General features: G+C 37.0%; 1 protein-coding gene across 4 annotated transcripts in view; it reads left to right on the forward strand.

The window, feature by feature from the left end:
- The window catches only part of ARK2N (arkadia (RNF111) N-terminal like PKA signaling regulator 2N), a 74,205-nt gene that overhangs the window by 23,855 nt on the left and 30,607 nt on the right, over nucleotides 1–19,743 (forward strand). For 3 of the 4 annotated variants that reach the window (XM_005305406.5, XM_065598696.1, XM_042850701.2), the window contains one exon: nucleotides 16,699–16,881. In XM_005305406.5, coding sequence (XP_005305463.1) covers nucleotides 16,699–16,881 — 183 coding nt within the window. Of the gene's footprint in view, nucleotides 1–2,659; nucleotides 4,934–16,698; nucleotides 16,882–19,743 lie in introns of those variants that run through there. The other variant, XM_005305407.5, reaches the window with a different exon arrangement.

The following is a 19,743-nucleotide window of genomic DNA, read 5'->3' on the forward strand; positions in this document are numbered from 1 at the left end:
ATTTATATCCTGATCCCTTTCATAAAAGTTTCCAAGGCTGTTTGGTGTCCTAGCCAAATTCAAAAGCTATAAAGTTTACAGAGTGCAGAGAGATCTATTAGATAAATGTTGTTTTAATATCATGCAAAAAGCACCTTGAAACTAGACTTTATGGCACGCAAATCTGCCAATAAAATTGAACCATTGACCGAGGCATGTTGCAAACAGGCCTCCTGTAAAATTTCATGTACAAAATCATACATCATCTTTTACTCAGAAGTGCAAAAGAAGTATCTCAAACTGATTGATATGTTTGCTACTACTATTAAGTTAAAGTGTAATTATACTCTGAATAGTGCCTCTTTAAAAATGGTGTAGGATTACATATTTGTGTCTCAACAGCTATCCTATCAAATTCCTTCAGCTGACAAGTTAAAAAAGCATGTTTTTTTTTCTAGCTTCTAGCCCTGCAAACTCATCTCAGGGTTTTGAACGTCAATCTGGGTTATTTCTTATCCATCATCACCAATAATAAAAAAAGGATTGGACAGTTAAAACTTAGTTAACAAGTTGTTGGGATCTGATCCAAAACCCTTTGAAGTTTCCCATTGGTTTAACTGAACTTTGGATCAAGCCCTTGATGAGCAAGCATGAATAGAGTTCAGCTTACTCTTATTGTATTGATCGGCAGTAATATTTGGAAGTAAAAAGAAGAAAATGTAAGTAAATAGATGTGACCCTGAATATACGCACAGGAAGCAGATCTGTTGAGCAAGATGCCATTTTTAATTATACTTTCTAATCACAACCTTGTTTTAAATAAAATGCAGCCCACACAATTGAGACCAAATATTACAAAACAGTTTGCTATTGAATAGAGCACTTGAATGCTGAGTTTTAGCCTGTTTGATATGAAAACAGTTGAGTGATAAGCCCTTAAACTGGGGCTTGTAGTGGAAATGCCCTGTGACCCTTAACTATAGTATTGCTAATAATAGAAAATAAGAACAGAATAATCTTAACTATTGGTAGCTATCCAGAATTTAAGGATTCTTCTACATGTCTCATTTAAATGGCTTCTCAGAGAATGTTGTTTAAATGACACTGTAATTTCCTATAAAAGATAAAGCCCCAATAATGTGTTACTACTGTATCTCATTCTGGGTCTAGGTCATCCAGTGATTTCTCTGCATTTTAAGGTATTGTCTGTTGTTCATAAGATATGATAGCATATGGATTTTGTAAACAATGATGACTTTGTTTACTAGGACACCCATATCCTATAGCAAGTCATTAGGTTTATAAAGAAAATTGTAAACATCCAAACAGACTCTTCCAGAAATTTAGCTGCATGAAAAAAGCCACTTAAATGTATTTATTAATTTATTAGTAAATACTAATAATTTAAATGTAAACTCTATTGGTTAATTACCTGTTTTTAATAGCTTAATGTGATCCTTGTCTAGTTGTGAAAACATCTAAATAAAGTAACCCTTTATGTATTAGAACAACATAACTGTTCCAGGTATACGCTGTTGACTTTTCCTCATACAGGTTCAGATCCTCATGTTACTGTCTTTTTTTGAGGTGGCATTTTGAGGAGTTTGCGCACCAAAGCATAGGTTACTGCTGCCTTTCTTTTTTGTTTAGAAGCTAAAATAATCTAAGATGGGCTTCTCTGCTTAGATTGTTTCTGACCCTTCCAATGACAGTCATTTTAGCACCTCACTGAGAAGGGAGAGCAAGCAGTTTCCTTCTCACTGGACCCAGGAAAGAGGGACTCCTAGAAACAAAATGCCATTTTTCTGATACTGTGGAGAATAAGGGTCAGGTCTTGCTCACATTTGAGTCAAAGGGAGTTTTGCCACTGATATCAATTTGAGCAGGCTAGGGCTTTACATGGGTTACCCCTGTGGTGTGGTTAGTCTTTCCTGCCATCAGAAACAAACAGAAGCTGTTTCACTCCTCCTTTCCCTATATAGCAGCATGGTGTTACTTACTACATGCAAGATTGGGGTTTTTTTTTTTTGTGTGTGTGTGATATTTTATTCTTCCTTTAGTGTCCAGTGTTGTTTTAGAAGTAAAGGCTGACAGGGCTAAAATTTGGGTTTTGCTACTTGAAACAGTACAATTTTAGTATCAATCTCTATCTCTGTTATGTGTACAGTTGTGTGTGTGTTTACCCATCCCTTGATGGTGGTGGCGGTGGTGGGCTAACTATTTAAGTAAAATGTGTATATTATTGAGGTTTATCCATTAAAATCTATGATATTTTTGTATTGCAGTTTAATGGAGGTATGCACTGTATCGTTACATATTGTACGATGTTTTGATTTTTTAATCAACAGTGAAAGCATCTAAAGTTTCTGTGGGAATCGGACTAAATTTGGTTTCCAAAACCTACAAGCACATTCTGACAGCAGAGTTACCAGAAAAATCTAGAATGAAATATTTTTAAAGCCAAGAACTTGAAGTAATAACTCTGTGGTGCCCAGTGGGTTTTTACTTTGAAGTAAATGCTTCTGGTTAATTTGGAGGCTGCAGATTGGTCTCCCAATATTGTATCCATCTGGCCATAGTTAGAAAAGTTAATACTGTTTCCTGAGTTAGCATGCCTTAATAAACACTATAATGTTCTTACTTAACGTTGTCTTATCAAATGGCCTCAATGTCTTTAAAGCTGGCTACAGTCGTGCTGGGGGATCTGGAGGAGCGACCAGGGAAATTCCAGGATTGCTTGACAGGGGCACCGTGTGGGATAGGAACTGCATAGGCAATGTCCTGGAAGAGGCCATGAACTGCTTTGCCGAGATGCAGAGGCAGACAGAGGAGAAATTTCGCATGTGGATAGAAAAGCTAACCCGTCTTGACACAGATGAAGAAAGCAAGCAACAACTGGAGCCCAGGGAACCTAAAATGCAACTAGTTGGCCAAAGAATTCCCCCTACCACACAGTCAGGGGCATACATGCAGATGCCTGATAGCCAAGTACTTCCACAGCAGTCCTTTAATTCTTATGTGAGCTATCAAAATGTTGACACTACATTAGAGTTTCCAGCAACTTTTAATAACAATTTTCCAGCTGTGTTTCCAGAGAATGGGAATATTGCAGAGCATGATTTGAATCAATCAAAAACTTAGTCTTTAAAATCTTGACATTACCTTGTACTGTGCTAAGAACAAAATTTGCTTTTCTCCATGCAAGTATTTTTTTTTGTCCGTGATGGGTTTTTAACATTATACCGTAAATGTTTTATTTAAAGAAAACTTATGTGGTTTTTAAAAACAAACAAACAAAGGAAGATGCACACATACACAAACACACATGCAAAACTCAAAACAAAAACCTCCTGTCACCAACGTTTGGCAAGATGTAAATTAGAATCCTTGTTACATACCCTTGGAATGGTAGAACTATGTTTGTTATAGTAGAAGCAATCAGTGTATTCATTTATATGTTCCTCTTGCATGCCAAAAAGTTTATATAGGGAAATACAAGTTTAAATTTAAAGACTTAAGGAATCTTAGTGAACCTGACTACTTAATAACAATTAATACATACTTAAATATCTGTTTATACCTTAAATTCTGCAGCTTAAACTTGTCTAATATTGACCTTCCTTCCTCCTTTTTTGGCAGAAGTCGTAAATAAGCATACCCTAAAGATTAGCTATACATACTGAATGTGCTCAATAGTTGATATTCATGTCCCATTTGGTAGTTAATTTTCCTCTCAAGAGCTTCTATTAACGACATTGCCATGTTGCATACAACATTCATATTTAGGGGAAGCACCAGTTTTGTATGTATGCTTGCATATATATAATTATGTATACACATACACTTTTGTGTGTGTGCAATATATGCACACAAATAAAACACTGATGCTTTCTTTTGTGTGTGTGTGTATATATATGGTCAAACTATGTCTTTCATGCTGAAATAAAAAGAGCAGTGTCAGTCCTGAGATAAGCAAACTTTGTAGGTGTAGATTTGAGTCTTGGGCCAAGAACTTTAAAACCGAATGTCTGACATTCAGATTGGTAAACACTGTGGTGGACTTAATGCACTGGTTGCTTTTGGGTCTTAAAGCAAGAGCATTTTCTGAGCCTCCTCTCTGGCTGCCATTGAAATGATTACCTGTGATTGGGAATGCCATAGCATTAGTTTTGTTTAAATAATAGAACAGCTGTCTACTGTGTGGGTTTTGTTTTAATTGTTATACTGATAATTAGTTATTCTGATAATGAGTAATCAGGCTTGAAAGTTTGATGTTTAAATTAGGATTAAGCTATATATTATAGAAATAACTTATTCTCACCTTTGCCAGAATACATGTTTTTCTGTTGCCTTTATAGTTGGGCCTTCATAAGAAAATAATTTCCCCTTAGTTACCAAAAGTGTACATTTATATAATTTATTATCCCTTAGTATTGGTGAGATGTTTCTAATGCATATAAAGTCAAAACCATAATAATGGGAATTAAAAGTCTCTACTTAGATGTCTTTTAAGTAAAAATAACGGAACAGATCTTTTGGGGCTCTTAGAATTTCAGTTTTTAAAACATGGTGACTTCATGAATTTTTATTTAGATCATTTCAAAAAAGCTTTTTCTTCCAGTTAGAAGTACCATTGTGTATTCTATAGGCCTGATACAAAGCCCAATGAAGTCAGTGGGAATCTATCAATTTATGTAGCCTTCTGATCAGGCCCTCCATTAATAACTTTTTTTAAACTTGTTTTAAAAATAAAAGTAACCATGGTGTTTTTAATATTTTTCCTATCCCAGCCAATTTAACAAACTTGTCTTCATCTGTTTAAAAGTTAAGATCTTCCAGGGAAAATTGATTGCTGATTTAAAAAAAAAAATCTTTAGTAGTCATAGATTTTATATACACACACATTCAGTATGTTAAGCATGCTCTGAAACATAACTTTTTTTTAAAAAATGGAGCAATTTAAGGCAATTTGTTTTCAAATGCCTAGAGTTGAGCAGAATTTGTTCATCTGTTATACAGACTTTTATATACTGATTAGAAATCTCTTGTAACTGGATAATAACTTTGCAATGGTTGTAGTCAATTAAATTTCTCTCTAACTTCTGTGCCTTGTGTAGGTCATAGGAACCTTGAAAAAAAATCTTCGCATTGAAGCTGGATGGGATTTTTTTTATTGAAACCGACCTTTGAAATTTAAGTGTTAATAAACAGCACTCCTAGCTTTGGTTACTACCTGCAACAACAAAAATATGCTTTCTGCTTCAAAAAACCTTTTCACCACCAACACATTACTTGATTATTTTTACTTTGTAAATTACTGTGAATGTTAACAAATCAGAAAATAATAGTGGTGGAACATATATATTTCGATGCATATGGGATGATGCTTTTTAAGATGGTGCCCTTTTTAGGGTAGGTTAGTTCAAAGGCAGCCAGTTGATTGTTAGGAAAATGTTTCAGATTAGAGATGTAGAATTTAACAGTATTTCCACATATGAACTACACAATATTCAAAATATCTGTAATGTGTAAATGATTTTAGTTTGGTCAGTTGCTCTATCTGCCTCCAAAACATATTGAGTCAGATCTCAACTGGCATAAATCAGTATCGCTTCCTTGAAGTCAAATCCAATGCCATTTTATACAAGCTGAGGATCTGTCTGGCCCATTAGCTTGTGTTCTGGTTTCAAGAATTATATTCCTCCTGGAAGGGGCCGGGGGGGGGGGGGGAAATCTCCACTTGCATTGTTTTGGTATAAATATGATATTTGAGACAAAGAATAGTCTGTTTTTATGCTCCTGGAAAATATGCAATAATTTTGGTTGTACAGTTGAACAAAAGTATCTATCTTGCTGCTTTAGATTATGAATTAAAAAGATGTGATGTGCTCCAGGAAAACTGACCTTTTTATGTTGACATTAGTGTTGAGTCTGTATTTGAATTGTTTATGCCAGCACTTGACATCTTTTTAACTGAATGGAGTTCTGGACTTCGGTTTCATTATACAGTTTGAAAGTATTTCTGAAAAACTGGAAGTATTTTTATTTTATGGTGGTATATTCATACAGCTGCAGTTAAGGTTGTCACGGTTTCTGCTATAAGCTCCTATTTTCAAAGATTTTTGACTTGAAATTAATATTTTCAGGGAATTAAAATTTGCTCTGAGCTGAAATTTTAGTATAGAAGGCCTGGCCCCCACCTTGACGTCCTGCTAATAAAATAAAAAAGGCCAGACTATTTTAAGAGTATGAGCCTTGCCTTTAAAAGTGAAATTTAATTAACTGTTGTGTTTAATGAATACACTTGTGGGAGAGTCCAATAGGAATTCTACATATGTTGGGGAAACAGCATATTGGAGTCTAGATTGCCTTTGATTGCCCTGTGGTTTTTGCTTCAGAATGGAGTAAAGAAACATTCTAGTTTCTTAAGAAAATATTACTTGCAGTTTTACAGACTCCTGTGAAAGAATAAATATGCTAGGACAGATTGTCAGCTGGTATAAATTGGCATAGCTCCACTGAAGTCAGTGCCTATTCAAAACCAGATGAGGCCATTAAATTTTATATGCTCGTTTATGCAAAATCTTGAATGAAAAAGACACCTAAAATACTGCAGACATTTATGCATGTGAATAATGAAAGTACACGTATAACTGGAAATTCAGGAACTAGGAATTGGTGCTTCTGTGCACTTGAAATAGATTTACTTCATTTATGATTTTTGTAACAAAGTGCAAATGAAACTTAAATCTTTGTATGCTCTCTTAATTTAATTGCCACTGAGGATATGTGTCAAGCTGATGAATCGGGAAATTCAAAATTCAGGTACTGGAATTTGGTCTATGTGTAGAACTCCTTTGAAATCTCAGAGGATTTGCAGTTCAGTTGATTGCAAGCTCAAGTTTTCCTGTAGGTCCTTATGGAGGCTTGGAGCCACTTCTCTCCCCCCACAAGTGGGGTAAGTTAAGAAGGATGTGTTGGCTGTAATTATGCATTTCCTGTCTTTTACTAGTTTGTTACACTAGTCTTTTATTTAAATAAAGAGTTTCTGTTTTACTTAGAATACAAATGATAGTTTGACACTGGTTTAATGTTTTATAAATTATATATTATTGTTCACGTTAGAGTCCTATTTTAAAAGGTTTATAACTTTAAAATATTTTAGATTTTTTTTAAAATAGTACATAGCAAAACAAAGTGTAGTAAACTGTAACATAACAAATTACCCTGAAGTCCAGAGTTATAAAACATAATGGTTGTCTCTGGGACTGAAGGAAAAGTATTTTTAAAGCAAGGTAGCCTAATGTTGTTCAATCTCTATAATTTAACTCTAAACATTTTACTCTTGGCTGAAATTTGTCATACATCGACTTCACCTGAGGGCAATTTTTTAAACATCTGGTTAAAAAGTTAATTTTAATACACTGATAACTTTATGCTATTAGATCCTATTCTTATCTCTCCAAAGTATCATTTGATTTCAGAAGTCACATTTGACAAAGGGTTAATTTGGCTAAGACACTAAAATCTGACATGTGGCCATGGTTACTGTAAATGCACAAAAACTAAATTTAAACACAAAACCAATTAAATTGCTATGCATTTTTAATATGCATCCTTTGGCCCCAGTCCTGCAGATATGATCTGTGTGAACAGACTCTTATCCCAGTTAAATGAATAGGTTTCTCAACGGGGGAAGGGTCTACCCTCTTTGTTCTGCTTATACACAGCAAGAGCTCCAAAGGAGGCATCTTGATATACTGGTGATAGGGACATTTAAAAAATGGTTGACGTGCCCAATGATACTACTGAGATAGCTCTTATGATTTCATGTGATGCATTGAATTCTGATACTTTTGCATTGCTCTAATTGAAGTTAGTAGGAGAAGTCCGTACATACATCCAAGGCCTGAATCTGCCTCTTTGTTCATAAAGTTCATAAACTTTCTTAAACATACATTTACATGAGCTGAATGCCATTGGAAGAGTTCTTCTAGTATTTTAATTAATAGATATTTTATTAGAGAGACATCAACTTGAAAACTAGTCATTTTAAAAGAGACAGACAGTTTTCCCTGTTTGTGTAGTCACAAAGCAACATGTGAGAGAATATTTTTGTTAAAATAAATAGGAAAATGTGATAGTAAAACCACAAAACTCACAGAAGGACTCTGGCCAGGTGCAATACCTGAAACTGACTGGCTATTGGGACTCCATAGGTGAAAGCATGAAACTGACTACACAAAAAGTGCTGTCAGATTCACAAAGTAAAGAAATCGAGGTCTGGTCTATGCTAGAAAATTAGTAGAGGGGTAGCCGTGTTAGTCTGGATCTGTAAAAAGCAACAGAGAGTCCTGTGGCACCTTATAGACTAACAAATGTATTGGAGCATAAGCTTTCGTGGGTATTCAGATGCTGACGAAGTGGGTATTCACCCACGAAAGCTTATGCTCCAATACATTTGTTAGTCTGTAAGGTGCCACAGGACACTTTGTTGCTTTTTACTAGAAAATTAGGTTGATCTAGATGCAAAGCTCAGGGATGTGAAAAATCCATATCCCTGAGAGTTAAGCCGACCTAAATCTCTTTGTGGACTGCGCTAGGTTGATGGAAGAATTCTTCCATCAGCCTAGCTACCACCTCTTGTGGAGGTGGATTACTTACAGTGACAGGAGAACCCCTCCCGTCAGCGTAGGTATTGTCTACACTGAAGCGCAATGCTGTAGCATTTCAAGTGTAGACAACCCCTGAGACAATAGAGGAAAAATATTTTGCCCAATACCTTTCACTTATACTGATCCTCAGTGTGACTCGTAACAATGTTAGGTAAAAAATGATTGTCAGAAATACTATTTTTTGTCTAATATTATTTAATGTCTATGAAAGGAATATTTTGGTTATTTTTCAGAGCTGCTAAAGCTAAGGATGGATTATCAATCTGAACCTAAAATTTTCTGGGATTATTTGTGGCAGTTGTTACAACCTTAAATTTATTTAAATGATTTTGTTGTTACAGGAAAAGACAATATATAACTTTATCACATACTGTATGTCTCTACTGGCCATTTTAACACAGAGTGAAATCCTGGTTTCATGGAAGTCAGTGGAAAAAAGTGGATTTCCATGGAACCAGTATTCAAATCTTATTTTTAATTACGATGGAGCTAATCCTGCAGTTCTTACTCAAGGAAAACTCCCATTGACCTTAATGGGGCATTTGCATGAATAAGGTCTGCAGGTCAGGCTTCTAAGTGGATGCTTGATTAGATTCAGCATAACAAAGGTCTGCAACATGACACTACAGTTACAAGAAATCATTAGAATGAGAGTGCTGTATATGTACTGTATAAGCTAAATATTCAGGCTGATTGATAAAGGTGGACAGTACCTAGCAAAAAGTGAAGTAACAAAAACCCACTTCTGTGTGTTTTTTACAAATTCTATTAATCCCATGTAGTATTAGCTTGGGAAAATGAGGGCACATGGAAAATAGTTTCGTTGGCTGAAAGGGACTCAAAAGGTCAGATGGAAGTTTACAGACTGGCCAGCTAGAGTGCTTGGACATTCAGTTTTTGTAATGTTTAGCTCACAATGCAATAACAATAGAAACAGAACATACCATCAGAAGATAAACATGCACTGTAAAACAATATGCACCATTTCCTGAATCTTCAGGACATAGCCATGTTCCATGTGCCTTTATTCAGAGCACAACTAAGTGACTTTATCCCCCCCACCCCCCAAAAAAGATATTTTCCATCTAGCCATCAAATAGCCTGAAAGTATGAATGTTGATCTACAAAGCTTGAACATCTGGGCATAGTATCTTAAAATGATCTTGAATCCAATCTCATAACAGATACTTATCTACTTTTCTTCTGATTTTGTTGCCATGGTGTAAATTAAATTATCTTATTAAATGAAGGAAAAATATGAAAAACACTAATTTCAATAGTAATTTTTGTTCGCTTTATGATTTTAGGGAGAATGTAGTTTCACTATTGTTTTTATTGTATTCACAGTGTGTATCTTTTGCCTAACCCTGTACATTTTGAAATGTAACTACTGTAACCTAGAATGAATAAATATAAATAGTAATAAAATGTTTCTTGTTACTAAATTATAGACAATGGGCAAGATTTTTTTCCTCTTGTTTGGGAATCATTTTATTGTTCAGCTAGTCTGGTTCAATGCCACTTGAACCATGCATGTGTTATGAAACTGTTGTTCTGACTCATGTCTTGAGTAATATCAAACTTGTATTGTGTTTTTTAAAACAAAAAAAGTATCTATCCAGTCCAAACTCTTTACCTTAAAAAAAAAAATCCTTCTATGGAGTCAGAGGTATTAGTATATATTGCCTAAAATTAATTTTGCAAGTCATGTGGGGCAATATTCTTAAGCATAACCTATGTTATGCAGGATGTCAAACTAGATGATTCTAATGACCTTTTGGTCTTAAAAACTATAAATCTATGAAATTCCACTGTTTTTAAATTTTGGTGTAACTCCATGGATGTAAACGAAGTTACCTTGGATTTATACCAGATATAAATGAGAGCAGAATTTGACCTTTTATTCTTGCGGGTTTTTTCTTTTAAATTTTTTAATATTCTCACATGATAGATACAAAAAAATTAAACCTCTGTTGTGGGGTAATGCAGTTCAAATACTACAAAGCATTATGAGTACCCATAAATAAGATCCAAAAGTATTGCTAGAATAAAAGAAGTCTTATCTTTATTGGTTTGCCATTAACAGAGTGCCTCTCCTACTTCTGTCACTTTTTTTAAATTTTTGTTTAAAAAAAAAATACTCTGAAGCTAATTTTTTTAACCATTAGTAATTTACTGTTTAGAACTATTCCAGCATCCTGATTGGAGCGATCGACTAGGACTCAGGAAACCTATTCCTAGCTTGGCTGCTGGTTGACCTTGGGCAAGTCACGGCTGTGGGCCTCAGTTCTTATAGTGCCTCTATAAGATGGAGATAATGATGCTTACATCCTTTATAAAGCGATTTGAGATCTGCTGATGAAAAGCACTTTGAGAGATTGTTTTACCTGTTTTATATATAAAAACTGTAGTGGCTAAATTCTCCCTACAGCATTAGTTAGTTAGTGTTTGCTTCCTGTCCTAAATTCCTACAGTATTATATGTGTCGATATACAGCTGTTAGGTTTCATCACAAAGAGGCTGAATTTTATATACAACAATCATCACCCACCACTGAAATTTTAATTCTGCCACCCTTGCTCAGGCTCAGTACCATTTCAGCGGGACTTAGAGAGCAAGGGTGGCTGAATTTGGCCCAAAGTGTTTTGGGGTCCAGCAGGGAGAGCGGCACTATAACTGATTAGTAAACATGAGTGAGATAGTGAACTAACTATATTGCAAACTTAAAAATATAAAAATTTGACAATTGAGGCCTGAGCCTGATTTTTACACTGGTTGAAATTCCATTGACGCTGCTGTAGACAATTCTGATTTACATCAGTGTAGGTGAGAACAGACTCAGACCCTTGATGTTTTTATGCCAGGGATGGCCTCTGCCTTTGAAAGGAAAAAAATGGTCTCTGTTTTTTGCAGCATTAATATTAAATGTCAACAGCTGTATTTTGCTGCTGATGTATGTTAACTTTCAGACTTGTCTTTTCCCGTGTGTTTATTGCATTAATCATGGATTTAAGCTTTCCACCAACTTAGCTTTTTAAGCATTTCTCCTAAATTGAGTCTCAATAAGTCTGATTTTTTTAAAGAGAAAAAAATTGTTTAGCTTTTGTCAGCTGACTAAAAATCTTCCTGTTTCTCTCATGTGGAATATCATTTCTGATTGTGCGAGAGTCTGCTTTAATTACTCTGTGCCTTTTTGAATTCCCTTTAGTCAATCCACTCCTTCGAAAGAGTAGCCTAATTCTTGTGAGAAAACTGGAAAAAGTAAGAGGGTTGAATTTGTTTCTTTCATCCTTTTCATAAGGATATTTGTAATAAAAACAGAATTTTTCTTCAGTAAAGTTAATTGTTATTCCCTACCTAGAGTCAATAGGAAGGGGACGTGGCCAGGACATCTTATTGCCCTTATATAAATCCATGGTACACCCACATCTTGAATACGGCTTACAGATGTGGTGGTCTCATCTCAAAAAAGCTATACTGACATTAGAAAAAGTTCAGAAAAGGGCAACTAAAATGATTAGGGGTTTGGAATGGGTCCCATATGAGAGATTAATGAGGCTAGGACTTTTCAGCTTGGAAAAGAGGAGACTAAGGGGGGATATGATAGAGGTATATAAAATCATGAGTGGTGTGGAGAAAGTGATTAAGGAAAAGTTATTTACTTGTTCCCACAATATAAGAACTAGGGCCCACCAAATAAAATTAATGGGCAGCAGGTTTAAAACAAATAAAAGGAAGTTGTTCTTCACACAGCACATAGTCAACCTGTGGAACTCCTTGCCTGAAGAGGTTGTGTAGGCTAGGACTATAACAGGGTTTCAAAGAGAACTAGATAAATTCATGGAGGTTAAGTCCATTAATGGCTATTAGCCAGGATGGGTAAGGAATTGTGTCCCTAGCCTCTGTCAGAAGGTGGAGATGGATGGCAGGAGAGAGATCACTTGATCATTACCTGTTAGGTTCACTCCCTCTGGGACACCTGGCATTGGCCACTATCGGTAGACAGGATACTGGGCTGGATGGACCTTTGGTCTGACCCAGTATGGCCGTTCTTATGTTCTGATGTCCTGATTTTTCTGGTGCTATATTGTAGTTTTGCATTGCACCACTAGTGTAAACTGGCCTTAAAGCTGGCGTAACTGGTTTGTAAGGAGGAGGTGGGGGGAATCCACCAGTGGTGTGGAGCTAGCATGGGAGCCCTTATGCAACTCCCACTTCTGCTGGGAAAAGAGAGCCAGCTTGAAGGAAAGGGGATGTGGCCAGGACATCTCATACTGTGCCAGTTTTTGGGTTCAGTTTTGGCTGCAGCTGAATCATATCCGCCAGGCTGCCCTAACCTAGTGCAAGAGCTTCATACGCACCCTCAATCTCCAGTCTGGGTGAACTTTGCCCTTGTGCAGAGAACCAACACAAGGCCAATGCAGTAAGACCCAGATTCTCAAAGTACTTGTGCTCCGACTTCAATTGAAATGGGTATTTGCAGTGGTGGTGCATCTATGTTGGTCCCAGGATATTAGAGAGAGAAAGTCGGTGAGGTAATATCTTTTATTGGACCAATTTCTGTTGGTGAAAGAGAGAAGCTTTCAAGTTTCACAGAGCTGTTCTTTGGTCATTGAAATCAATGGGAGTTAGGAGCTTAAATACCTTTGAGGTTCTGGGCCTCAGCCCTCAATATAAAGTGTAAGGGAGATTTAAATAGTGCATAGATCTTTTGTCCCTTTGCAGAGGGTGCACTAATGTCACCCTTTGTGCTTATCAGCTGCACCGCAGGATCTAGCCCATAACTTTTTCTTTATCCAGATTGTGATGGCAAATGCCAAATTGACAGCCCTAACCTACAGAATTCTTTTTATCCGTTTGAAAGAAGTGCAGCACTGACAGTAACACTGTTAGCTTCCCCATGTTGCCCTGTTCCTTGCCATGGATGAGGGCATGGAGTTCGTCAAGGTTGCCATCAAGGATTCCATTTGTAATGGTGGCTTTGGTCATGTGTATGTCTGTCTCCTAGGAAATCAGACTGAAAACATCAGCTCTTTTAACATAGGCCACTGACAGCTATCCGATTGCAGCAACTTTCAGTCTGTGCCAATATGAACTGGATTTAAAACGGCTACCAAGGGGGGAAATGCTACATATTGCTGTACAAATCTTCTAAGTGCTCTAGTCCTTCTAGAGTTCTTTTTAAGGAGAAAGTCTTGGGTTGGTTGTTTTTGTTTTGTTTTTTAAAAGGGCATCACAGTTTTTCAATAAGGTGTATATTCTAGCTTCACGCATGCTGACAGTCTCAGGGTTTTGCTCCAGTCTTGCAGTCATTAAGTTGGCGTAATCAGTCATTCACTGATGATAGGTTTAGATAGCCCTGATATTCACGGCAGCTTTTGTTTCCAAATCTGATTTTGAAAGGCAAGACTGAGAAAAGCAAAAATCTCTCTCTTTTTGTGGATGATTTGTAAATAGTCCGCTTGTGATTATGTGGATTTTAAAGATCCTTTAATTGTAGCTGTCAAATTGACAAAATTACTGTACAGTAATGTAAATTATATTGAAGATATTTGTCTGTTTGATGTATACTAAATTTAAGCTAAGTTATAAGGTGTGCTGTTTGGAAGTGTGGAAGATACAAGAGTGGAGCTACAGATAACAAGTTTATGCTTGTATTTCCTACTGATGAAGACTTTCACACACGTTATTTCTATGGGTAGGTGAAGAGAATATCACTCTGCATGTATATACATTTATTATACATTTTTGCATGATTATACATGTAGGAGTGGTACAATTTTGACTTGAGACTTTTGATGCCATTTTCCAACTATAATTTGACTCGTGTAGACATGCCTACTTAATTTAAATTTGGCTTCTACTCTTAGAAAGATTAGTAATAACCAAAAGAGAAACCAAACATTGAAGGATTTATACACAGCTCCTTAAATTTTAGATAACGTTCTTACTGAAAACATGGTCAAATAGTCAATATTGTACTTGACCCTCGTATCTTCTGCACTCAAGTATTTATTTTTATAGATCACACAATATATTGATACCATATCACACTGAACTCTGATGATAAAACTGTGAAAATATGCCTTTGCATCATTCAATTATATTGTAAATTCTGCATGTAATTTAGTCTAAAATGTGCAAAAAAAAACTTCAAAAACAACCAATTTAATCATAAAGTTGGTAATCTTGTACTTTGGATTTGCCTTTTTAAAAGAAAACAGTTGTCTTTCTACTAGTCATCAGGATTTTTTTCCCAGTAATAATCATCAGTATTTCATGTTGTGACATATTTGCTCTTTTATACATTGGCATTTAACTATCCATTTATTTTTATGTTGGGTCTGTTTTGAATTTGTAATGTAACAACTTTGTTTTATGAAACTGATGTTGGGGGGCCATTCTGACTTGAAATGGTCTGTGATTTTTTTCATGTCAGGTTGCAGAACTGATCTTCAGCACAGTTTAAGCAAGATTCCTTCATAATATTGTGCTTTAGTGAAGTGGGTTGCTAACTGCAGAATAAGAATTCTTTAAAATTGTTGTGTTGGATGATTTTCTGAAGGAATAAGTTAAAAACAAAACATGCTCTGGTGGAATAAGTCGTGCAGTGACCCAAGTTTTAAGCATACATGATCTTTTTTTCTTCAGTGCCAAACACTTTTCATGTTATGCCCCTAAATAAGCCGGAGTTTCCTGAAACAAATGTTTCTTTTAGAGAACTGCTTTTTTTATTTGTATTTTAGTTGTTTTATAATTTAGAAGGTTCTATACGACAAAAGTAGTAGTAGCCTTGTCAATGTATCCTATTCCTACTGCAAATAAAAGCTATGCTATGCTGACATCGGCCGAGTCTTGGTCCAGATATTTGTACATGTGCCACTCAAAGGCATGATTCCTTTGGAGGAAATATTGGCCCTGTTGAAGTCAATGGGAGTTTTACAGTTGATTTCAATGGAGCGAAGATTTCATCGTTTACAATGCCTTCAAAACTGTCTAGATCAGTTAATTAGAGCTATTAAGGGACGCAGGCTTTTTTGAATGAAAATGGGGACTTTCTTAATGATATTTATTTATTCTTCTGCTTCCATATGACCCTTTAAATTGAATTTGATTTTATTTTGAGGATGGGCTGCTTCTGATACCCCCTCAAGCTACATGTTATTTTCATCCCTCAAGGAAAGAAAATGGGCATTTGGCATATGGTGCCCACCGCTATGCAAGAAAACAAAGCAAAGCAAAAACACGCCCTCCCCCCCGCCCCCCCAAAAAAACTTCTTCTTGCTGCAAAATCCTGAAAGTTTATATCTTTCCCCTCACCCCCCCACCCCTTGGTGGTAGTAGATTCATACTGTGAAAACACTGTGCTAAAAGCATACTTGTCGCTATGCTTTGCTTTTAAGAGAAAACTCTGCCTGAAAGGGTATTATGCACGTGTATATTTTTACCTTTTTTTGCACTTGTATATGAAAAAAGCCACTGCAGTTTTGACAAATGCCAGTGTCCTTGGCAGGTGGATTTTATGTAAGGAAACTTGCCTGGTGTTAGATGTATTGTAGTTTGATCAGTTACAAAAAAAAAGTAGTTAGTTTTATCCAAATTAACCCCTAAAAAATGTAAGTTGTCATTTGAATTGGGTACAATTCCATAAACATTTTCTCTTGCCATACTTAATGTCCCGTCATTCAGAATATTATTTCTTTCCTTAAACTTATCCGTTTTAGTGTTATAAATGTAACATTGTTAAATATGGAGAATGTTGCTGGGTTAATGTAAAGTATAATATGTAATTAGCAGATATGAGAGGGCAAGCTTAAATGAATGGTTATTCTGTATCTTTTCTATTTATGCAAAACTTAAAATGCCTCTGGTGTCAGACTTCCTTCCTCCAGTTGAAATTTAATCGTTATCCTACGTGACTCTGACTGTTCCTTGAGGACGTATTTAGGAAGATGTGATGATTCTAGAGCTAGAGGTTTGTTTTAAAAGTGTCTTTCACAACATGCATTCATCTTATGTCCATTGCTTTTCCTTTCCTCCTCAGATGGACCTCCAGTTGTAGCTCATTATGATATATCGGACACAAACTCTGACTCTGAAGTGGTAAATGTGGACAATCTATTGGCGGCTGCAGTAGTTCAAGAGCACAATAATTCTGTAGGAAACCAGGACACAGGAGCTACCTGGAGGACCAGAGGTCTGCTAGAGGAACTGAATGCTGATACAGGTTCGTCTAAATTAACCTCCTCTGATGCTGTAGCATGTATGTGGCCTGACACCGGTTATAAAAAGTATAGAATAGTACAGATCAGGTGTAAAAGGTTATGTTGAAGAAACGTGTGTTCTGAATGTACCTGGTTCTTATTTAGGGACAGATTCTGCCATCCTGTCTCATGATGAGTAATCTGTTACTCTGTGACTCGTTCCATTGAAATCAATGGAGGGACTGCCCATGCCTGGTCTGTACTACCAAGTTACATTGATGTAAATCACCTTGCACAGACCTATTTGTGCATGTGTCTGTGCTCAAATCTGCCTCTGGCCGACATAAGCACCCTGTTACAGCGACACAATAAAACTACCTTCAGGAATCCAAAGGTTGCGTAGCTACTGCTTGTCATCCCATACCTGCGTTACAATGCGATCCCACTTGTCAGGGCTCATTTCTAGGGCCCAGAAGGCAGCTCTGTGAATGCTACCAACAACCTTGAATTTTTTGCTATGTCCCTCAGCAAACTGTCCTTGAAGACATCCTCATGTCCCCAGTTGTTGTGGTACTTCCTGCAGGTCTGCAAGTACAGGAGAATTATGCATCCTGTATTTTCAACGTTCATGAGAATAGTGCAGAGCTCTGCAGGCTCCATGCTTCTGTCAGAAGTAGCGGAGATGGAAAAATGCTGCATGGGTTTGTGAGATTTTAAAAAGTGTGAAAATTATGGGATATGGATGGCATTATGGGATGGCGAAAGTTGAATGCTGGGAACTTAATCCCTAGCTCCTAGATCCCTGGGTATGTCATTTCTATCCCACCAACCCATGCAAAAATTTCCCAAAAGGCAATGCACTGGATGGTGGCACGTGGCACACTGGGATACTAACCTGTGGTGCACTGCACTTTACATCCACACAAACACTCCTAATGAGTATGACGCAAGCTGCCAAGTGTGCACACACACAAGCAATGTACAAACTTAGGCGGATGTATGCTGACATCATCATGCTCTGACCACAGTTAGTAGCTTGGAAATTGCCTACTGACATAAGATGTGATCAGCTACAAATGAAGACAGCTGGAATCAGTTTCCAGGGGAAACTGAATCAGGCCTGTGTGTACTATGTTAGATATACTCCACACTATCTGTAACCATAAAGTTCAGATTCCAGCAGGGTCAAACTCAACCCTTCAATCTTCCAAATAAAATAACTCCCATGAAATGTACTATATATATAGGTCTTTTGGATGACACCGTTGAAAGCTAAGAACTCGAGTCTGCAAGATGCTGAGCACCTTTGCCCCAATCTAGCCAAGCACTTAAACATGTACTTAGCTTTAAGTACTTAAGTAGTCCCTTTAAAACCAATAGACTAATCGTGATTAAAATTAAGTATGTGCTTAAGTGCTTGGCTGGATCAGAGCCAGAATCCCAGCATCTTGCAAGGTTCAAGCCCTAAGTGATCAATCCTGAAAACACTTTTACTCCTACTTCGATTGAAGAATCGGTCTACTCATGGTACTATGCACTATAATTAGTCGTAAGCGTTTGCGGGTTTGGGACCTAACCAGATCCTCCCTTTGAAAGCAGTGGCAGTTAGGCACCTAAATATCTTTGAGGATTTGGGCCTTAGATCCTGTGTGTGCACATGGACACTGAAGATCCTAAAAGTTTGCCCCTGTGTTTTTAAGCCAAAATTCCCCCTTCGCCTTACAGTTCACCAAAGACCTGGTTGCATTTCAATGCTCTATGAAGGAATTCCAGTATTTATATAGTTTTTAAAGCACTATGGGGAGCTTGGATAGAAGATGCTATAGAAATACAACATGTATACCTTTTTTTTTTTTTTTCTTCAATCACAAGGAAAAATTTATTAGTACTTAGAAAAATGCCTGACTCTGATTTATCTCATCGCAAAACTGCTGGGAATCTGTTCTCTTCCCCCCCATCCCCAAAACAATGCTTGGAACCTTAAAACTGAAGTCTTCTTTTTCTGACATCCTGCATGCAGACTAGCCTTGTTGTTGAATGGTTGGCTGTGTTGAGCTATAACTTTTTTTCTCCTAAAAAACCAACCAGCCAATGCACCATTGAATCATCTGGTTTGAGAAAAATAATCTCATCTCAAGAAATTACATGGATCTTGCAAACAGGTGGAAGGTCATGAGGGAGTCAGATTTTGGACCTACTCCTCTTATTGTCCCCTTAATATCAAAATTACTTATTGCCCACATTTCCAAACACGTCACGGAGAATGGGCCAAATCCACTTCAAGTCAGAGTGGGAAGTGTTGGTGAATGGGATGGGATGATAGAGGTGAATGGCTTCCATTTACCTCAATGGGCAGTTGACACAGGAACCTAATGATGACAATTTAAATGTCACCATTTACTGTTTCACTACAGATCATTTTAGCAGAACTAAGCTAATGCTTATCCATTGTTGTTGGATATAGTGGTAGATATTTAGTCAGCGAACTTAAGGCCAGAAGGGACCGCTGGATCATCTACTCTGTATATCACCACCCCCCCAGCAGCCACACATTAAACCCAGCAACTGAAATTAGACCAAAGTATTACAGCTCACAGGAGACTAACGAGATGTGCCACAGGGAGAGAATAGGACAGAGGTGCCTGAAAGGCAGAGGCCCTTGCAGTGGTAAGGACATGGTTAAGTGAGATATACCCAGATAACCCGGGCAAGTGACCTGCACCCACATGCTTTAGAGAAAGGTGGAAAACCTCCAACGTAACTGCCACATATAGCATTGTTAGATCCTGAGCATGTGAGCAAGAACCAGCCAGCTTGGTGCCACTTCAGACCCTTGGCCCACCCTGGCCATTTGTGTTTGTGACACAATGCAGTGAGGTAGGTAG

Source organism: Chrysemys picta, chromosome 6 (assembly GCF_011386835.1).
Source record: "Chrysemys picta bellii isolate R12L10 chromosome 6, ASM1138683v2, whole genome shotgun sequence".
In the NCBI taxonomy this organism is placed as follows: domain Eukaryota; kingdom Metazoa; phylum Chordata; order Testudines; family Emydidae; genus Chrysemys; species Chrysemys picta.